At 47.4% G+C, this 7494-nt stretch overlaps 1 protein-coding gene across 1 annotated transcript in view; it reads right to left on the reverse strand.

Moving 5' to 3' along the window:
- The window catches only part of ANKRD54 (ankyrin repeat domain 54), a 27027-nt gene extending 20994 nt beyond the window's left edge, over positions 1-6033 (reverse strand). The window contains exons 1-2 of the mRNA XM_007941751.2: positions 5709-6033; positions 1636-1683 (exon numbers count right to left, since the gene is read on the reverse strand). Of these exons, the coding sequence (XP_007939942.1) occupies positions 1636-1683; positions 5709-6033 (373 nt within the window). The remainder of the gene's footprint in view (positions 1-1635; positions 1684-5708) is intronic.
- Between the last annotated feature and the right edge of the window lie 1461 nt (positions 6034-7494).

Genomic DNA, 7494 nt, shown 5'->3' on the forward strand with positions numbered 1-7494 from the left:
AGCTATTGAGAACGGTATTGATTTTCTTATTTCTTTTTCAGCAATCTCTTTGCTGGTGTAGAGGAATCCAACTGATTTTTCGATCGATTGGGATTCTTAATGGACTTGAATCATTAGCCTGACGCACGATTTGGTAATTTTGGGACTGCATCTTTTTACTTGTTGACCTTGGGCTTCTCAGCCTCAGCAACCAGCAGCTGCCTCAGTGAAGAAAGCCTCCAGCTTCGGGGGGCTGGGGGCAGGAGGCAGAGCTGAAGCCCAAGGTCACGGGCTTTCACCCAGCCCCTAGAGCCTGAAAGCCTGACACTTTGAATTCAGACTTCTAGCCTCCAAGACTATAAGAGAATAAACTCCTGTTTGTTCAAGCCATCCCATTTGTGGTATTTCCTGTCAGAGCAGCACCAGGTAACCAAAACAAGTGGCTGTGCAGAGGGGATACAGGTTAAGAACCTGAACTGGGAAGATGATCCTGGATTAGCCATGGATGGGGGGGGCACAACCTAATCACAAGAGTCCTTCAAATCAGAGAACGCATTCCCTGCGAGAACCTGAGAGTCGGCAGCAGGAGGAGGACTCTGCCCACCACTGGCTTTGAAGCCAAAGGAAGGGAGCCACGAGCCAAGGGACACAGTGGCCTCCCGATGCCGCAAATGCCAGACAGATTCTCCTCCAGAGCTTCAGGAGAGAATACATCTTTGCCGACACCTTGATGTTAGCCAGGTGAGTCCCGTGTCAGATCTCTGACGCACAGAACTGTATGTCTGTGCTGCTTCAAGCCACTAGGGTTGTGGGCATTTGTCACAGCAGCCATAGAAAGCAACGTACTTTTCTTTGATTCACAGAAAGGATTAAGCCAGGGAATAAAATTTCATGTTTTTGCCATTGATACTGCTACTGTGCTTATAGTGAACAGTGGAGAACTACAAAAACACAGAGTGGCGTCCTGCTGGGAGGCTACTTGTGCCTCTCAGATGCTCTGTCAACTAAACACGTTTGACAACTGCGGACTCATCTACCACAAAGCCTCAGTGAGCAGCTGAAGATGATGGCACCAGCCAGATGATCCCCTGGTTAAAGTGGAGTGTTCACTCCCACCACCTCCAAATAACCAAACCAAACTTACTGCCATCAAATCCATCCCTACCCATAGCGACCCTCTAGAGCAGAGAACAACTAGCCCGTAGGGTTTCCAAGGCTGTAAATCTTTACAGCAGCAAATTATCACGTCTTTCTCCTGCAGACCTGCTGGTTGGCAGCTGAGCTCTTTAACCACTGTGCCACCAGGACTCCTTCCCACAATGCAGAGGTTGCAAAACGAGCAGCAATGCTCTGCTGAAGACCGTGCTGAGTATCAAATGTACAAAAACAGACGTGGGTCCCAGCATCAGCAAGCCTTCAGGGTGAAAAACGCTAGGACATTGGGAAGTTCAGGTGACAGGAGCGTAAGAGTGGGCATGAAGCTAGACTTAGCTCCCGCAGGATGACTGCAAAGTCACACAATACCTCAGCGAGCCTGGCCCAAGGGCTGAGCTGCGGGCTGAATTCCACACCTTCTTCCCAGGTACTGCCACCTGGATTAGTCCTCCCTCAACCAGCCCATGGGTCCCTGGAGCTAGGCCCACTGTGCACACTCACCTGTTTCCACGTCGTTAGCGTTGGCTGAGTCCCTCAACCTCTTCAAAGCTGTAAAGAGAGGAAGGGAGTGCCGATTTGAAAAACAAAATGGTAGTGATTCAACAGAAAGTGCACAGTTTCCGAGTCAATCCAGCCTTCAGCCATGACAGCACCAGTGATGCTAGGATGCAAGAGACACTATCCCAGGAAGGAAGAGAAATTTGCAATGCAGCATGACCAGTGAAAAGGGCACCTTTCTGTAGCAAATTCTCCAAGGCCCCTGTAGGCAGAGCCAAGCTCTGCCACTTAGAGTAACTGAGGGACCTTGAGTAAGTTAGTTGACCTCTTTGGGTCTCAGCTCTATCTCATGTACAACACAAGGTTACTCTCTGCCCTGCCAGCCCTGAGGGGTTGCAAGAATGAAAGGAGGTGACTGACACCGCAGCTCTTTGTGAGCTGGTTACAAAGTTCACCTCCTTAGACTCTTATTCAAAACAGGCAATTCCCTGTGGGTGGAGCTTGCAGCCCTTATGATGAGTGAAATAAGCCAATCACAAAAGGACAAACATCGTATGACCTCACTTACATAAAAAGACAAGAAAAGGAAAATGTACAGAGACCAGAGATTATTAGTGGTTACCGGGGTAGGAGGGAGAGGGAAAAGGGGGGATGTGAACTGTGATGAAAAAAGGATATTGATTAAGAGGAGGTCTGCACAGCCAGTTATTGTAATCGCTGCCAATAAGTTGTACCCTACAAAAAAGTTGAATGGCAAAAGGTATGTGATTGATTTATAACAATGATGGGGGAGGTAGCTGCTAAAGCTGCTATGTACAACCCAACACCTCATGGGATTTGGTTCCTTGGTTTGGAGGTTTAGGGTCATGGTTCCAAGGAATATTCCAGTTAATTGGCCTCGTAACATGTTTAGGGCTTCTGTTCTACCTCCCCAGTGAGTAGTGCCTGGGGTCTTAAAAGCTTGCAAGTGGCCATCAAATGCACCACAACTGGTCTCTATTCATCTGCAACAACAGGAGGAGAGTCAGGAATAGGAGGAGGATATGGAATGTGATTAATCACCTCCCTGAATAAATGCCTCCTTTTCCTGAGACCAGAAGAACTGGCCAGTACCTCACAGAACCATTATAGAACATTTTGATCAAAGGTTCCGTAGAAGAATCTTGATCAAAAGGGGAGAAATGCAGAACAGAATTTCAAATTCACATGGACAGTAGGCTTTCTGAAGCCATGGTGGATGAACCCCTGAAACTACTGCCCTGAGATAATCTTTAAACCTTAAACCAAAAATATCCCGAGGTCATCTTAAAACCGAATAATAGTTTAGCTTAACTGTAAGAAAGGTCTGCTTTGAGCATGATGTGCTTTTAAGATCTATCAATATAGGGTCAACTCCTCGGAAGGAAGATGGGGCAATCTACTTCCGTAGTAATACTGCCTCGGAAACCCAAGGAGGGGTCGCTATGAGTCGGGTCCGACTCGATGGTACATAACAACAACAACAACATATAGAGTCAAACTGACAACAGCATCTTGAAAGATTAGATAAGAACCTTTAGGGAGCAGTGAGTTTACCTTAAATGAAGGAGGAACAATTTAGAAAAAGAGGGTGAGAATGGTTACACAACTCAAAAATTATAATCAGTATCACTAAATTATACATGGAGAAACTTGAATTGGAATAAGTTTTGCTGTGTATGGTCTCAAAAACAAACCAAAAAACAAAAAGTTGACTACATTAAATGCAACACCAGAACAGAATCAAAGAGAATGCTGACATACTGGAAAATTTAATGAACATCACTAAACAATGTATTGTTGTTGTTAAGTACCGTCGAGTCGGACCCGACTCACAGTGACCCCTCCTTGGGTTTCCGAGGCAGCATCACTACAGAAGTAGATTGCCCCATCTTCCTTCTAAGGAGTGGCTGGTGGGTTTGAACCGCCAGCCTTCTGGTTAGCAGTCAAGTGCCTTAGGCACTATGCTACCAGAGCTCCCAAACAATCTGTGTAGACATTGTCAAATGAGAGTAGACTAGGGTCTTGAAAGCTTGCAAGTGGCCGTCTAAGATGCAACAATTGGTTTCTCCTCCCTAGGAGCAAAGGAGTGTGAATGCATGGAAACAATCCGTCCGAAGGACTAAGGGACCAGGGGAACCTCAGCCCACATGACCCTGAGGCCAGAAGAAATGGATGGTGCCCCTTCAACCATTCGGAAAGGGATCAAGATTGGAGATCCTGGGTAGAAAAATGTGGAACAAAACAAAATCATAGAAAAGACCAGGCTTACTGATCTGATCGAGCCTGGTGAAATCCCTAGTCACCTTTCTAATCTACTTCTGCAAAGATTTACCTCCTTGGAAAGCAAAAGGAGGTCACTATGAGTTGAAATCGACTCGATGGCAGTGAGGGAGTGAATCACCTCTCAGGCTTAGAACTGAACTCACTCCTGTGGCTTCCAGCCAAACAAATAAGCCGACACGGTGAACAATTACACCAGGTAGGTATGCTCCTTAGAGCAATCAACCATGGGAGATCAGAAGGGCAGTGTTTGCACAAGGAGGCAGCTCAGAGAGCAGGAATGCATAGGAAAGGACACAGAGAAAAGGCAACCACATGGAGGAAGTGGGAAGAGAGCTGCTACGTTGTAGGGACTGCAATCAATGTTATGAAACAATGTGTATGAACTGTTGTATGAAAAGTGAATTTGCTCTGTAAACTTACACCCAAATCACAATTAAAAAAGAAAAAAGAACTATACAATTGTCAAATAGGAACCTAATTTGCTGTGTAAACTTTTCCCAAAAACACAAAAAATATATAACTTTTTTTAAAAAAGTCATCCCCAAATGATTTATCTAAACTTGGTGATGCCTAATCAAAAGCACTTTTCTCCCAGTGACACTGTCTCTATATTAGAAGCAAACAGAAAAAAAATGCCTTTGAAATTAGAGAAAAGGGCAAAAATTGCAACTAAGATACATAATAATTCCTGACATTCGTGTAACACAGTACAGTTTATACAGCACTTTTAAATTCTCATTTAATCTTCACAATGCCCCTCAGGTGCTAGAAAGGGACTCTTAAAAGTCCCCATTCAACCTCTGTCAGGGCCTCAATTTCCATGCCATGTGTACAGTGTAAAAGACAATATGGTAGACATCTCTCGCAGCAGGGGTTTTAGAGTCTGGCCAATCTGGATTTTAACACCAGTCCAGCCGCTTTCTAGTTCTGTGACCTGAAGCAAGGTAATTTCTTTGAGCCCCAGTTTCCTCTTCAGTAAAATGGGAACAATCTGGGTCTCAGAGTTATTGTGAGGATGAGAAACGGTCATTATCAGCCAACACTGTTTGGCACACAAAGGCGGCATAATAGCCAGTTGTGCTTTTCTTACCTAATAGAACTCGTGCAACATCCCTGTAGGCACATGTACCCACTTTACAGATGAGAAAACAAAGGCTGAATGGTCCCATAGTTTGCCTTAACCCCTAAATGAGGTAGAGGAATCTCACCCAGGTCTGTGTAAACAAGTAAGTACAACTTGGCTACATTTTGGTATTCACAAAGAAATACCTAAGAAGCCCAGTGGTGTTTGGCAGCTAACTGGGAAAGGTTGGAGGATAGAATCCAACACATGGTGCGGAAGAAAGATGTGGCAGTCTGCTTCTGTAAAGATCACAGCCTTGGAGACCCTATGGATCAGTCCTACCATGTCACACGGGGTTCACCAAGAGTTGAAATTAAACGGAACATGCCGAGTCATGAAAAGTTTCTCTATGGAAATTACCAAGTGTGAGAAGTTTGGGGTGACTGGTTCTGAGATGGAAGTTTTTTGGTTGGTTGGTTTCGTTTTAGTATTTTTACATCCACGCTCCTTAGCTGCCATTATGATTATTATTGAGAGAAGACTCTAGGGTCATTCTGGGGCCTTAGCTCGGGGTCTGGGGCAAGTTCGGGCCCGGTTCTCCAAGCAGGGTCCCGACCAGGCGCAGCGCCTCACCCCCGGCTCCCCGGCTGGCAGCGCACGCGGGCCGGCCCGCCTCCCTCGGCGCCCGCCAGCCGCTCCCGCGCCTCACCATGCACCTCCTTTCCCGTGGGCCCAAGACGGCGGTGAGGCCTGGCGGCGCGCTTCAGCCGCCCGGTAGGGATCTTACAACGCAGCTCATCGCGGGGCTCCGAGTCCTGCTGCCACAAGACGTGGAGATAGCGCAGTGGAGAATGGGCTCCGTCGGACGCCCGGCCGGGGAAGCTCGCGCTGCTGCCCAGCGCCGCCCCCAAGTCGGCGAAGGAGAAGAGGCCCTCGGGGCCGGTCAGCGGCTCCGGCGCCACGGCGCACTCGCCATCAGAGCTCGAGCGGCCGGAGCGTGGCTCCTCGTCCGCGCCCCCGGCAGCGGCTGCCATGGCAACGACTCTGTGCGGGCCTCCCTGACGAAGCCTCGTTCCCGACCGACCAACGGTCCCACTTTCCTCCGCCTTAGGCCTCGCTGTCAGCGAGCGAGAAGGCGGGGCAGGGCCTGCAACCAAGGCAACCGAGAGAGGGGCGGGCTTGGGCCGCTAACTGGAGTGGTTCGGACTAATGAAACTCTAGCCAGCGTAAACCTGTACAGCCAATCGGTTAGGCAGGTCATAGAGCGAATAAGAGGATTGGTCAGGGATTCTGACAGTATGAATGGCAGACATAAAAACCAATCACAAATTTGAAGAGTATGGTCTTTGCCATACGTCGCTACCGGAGCCAATAAAGCAGCTGAGTTTAAGACTCTGTTAGTTTTTTTTTTCCATTTTTCCCCATAGATAACTGGCAGATGCTTTAACCAATCACATTAAGATAACTTGCAGCCAATCAAAAAGAAGAGAAGAAGCCAAACTCTTATATGTGCATTTCCTCGAAGGACATAGTCAAAACTCCAAAACCCACTCCCGGTTGAGTCCCTTACGACTTACAGTGGCCCTATACTATAGAGTAGAACTGCCCCCATACGTTTTCCAAGGCTGTAACCTTTATGAAAGCAGTCTGCTGCAGACTGCTCTTCCTTGCGTGAGTGGCTGATGGGTCGCTGAACCACGACCACTAGGGTTGCCTAACTGTGGAGTTATAGATTTTAATTGCGATGTAGGTAACGTTGAGACATTTCCAAGTCACAGCGACTCCACGTGCAACAGAACGAAACACTGCCTGGTCCTACACCAACCTCATGATCCTTGCTATGTTGTTATGTGCCATCAAGTGGGACCCAACTCATAGCGACCCCTCCTTGGGTTTCTGAGGCGGTATCACAACAGAAATAGATTGCCCAACCTTACTTCCGAGCAGTGGCTGGTGGGTTTGAACCACCAGCCTTCTGGTTAGCAGTCAAGTGCCTTAGGCACTATGCTACCAGAGCGCCCATCTTTGCTATACTTGAGCCCATTGTTACAGCCACTGTATAAATCTATCTCTTTGAGGGTCCTCCCCTTTTTCTCTGACCCTCTACTATACCAAGCATGATATCCTCCAGCGAGTGGTCCTTTCTGACAACATGACCAAAGTGAAACGAAGTCTGGCCATTCTTGCTTTGAAGGCGCATACCGGCTGCACTTCTTCCAGGACAAATTTGTTAGTTTTTCTGGCAGTCCATGGTATTTTCAGTATCCTTCACCAACACTACAATTCAAAAGCATCAACACTTCTTCAGTCTTCCTTATTCACTGTCCAGCTTTCAAGTGTGTCTGAGGCCACTGAAAATACCATGGCTTGGGTCAGGCGCACTTTAGTCTTCAAAGTGACACATTTGCTTCTTAACGCTTAAAAGAGGTCTTTTGCAGCATATTTGTCCAGTGCAATACGAGGTCTGATTTCTTAATTGTTGCTTCCATGAGTGT

This window comes from Orycteropus afer, unplaced genomic scaffold (genome assembly GCF_000298275.1).
Source record: "Orycteropus afer afer isolate SDZICR_OR568_19922 unplaced genomic scaffold, OryAfe1.0 scaffold00083, whole genome shotgun sequence".
Classification (NCBI taxonomy): Eukaryota; Metazoa; Chordata; class Mammalia; order Tubulidentata; family Orycteropodidae; genus Orycteropus; species Orycteropus afer.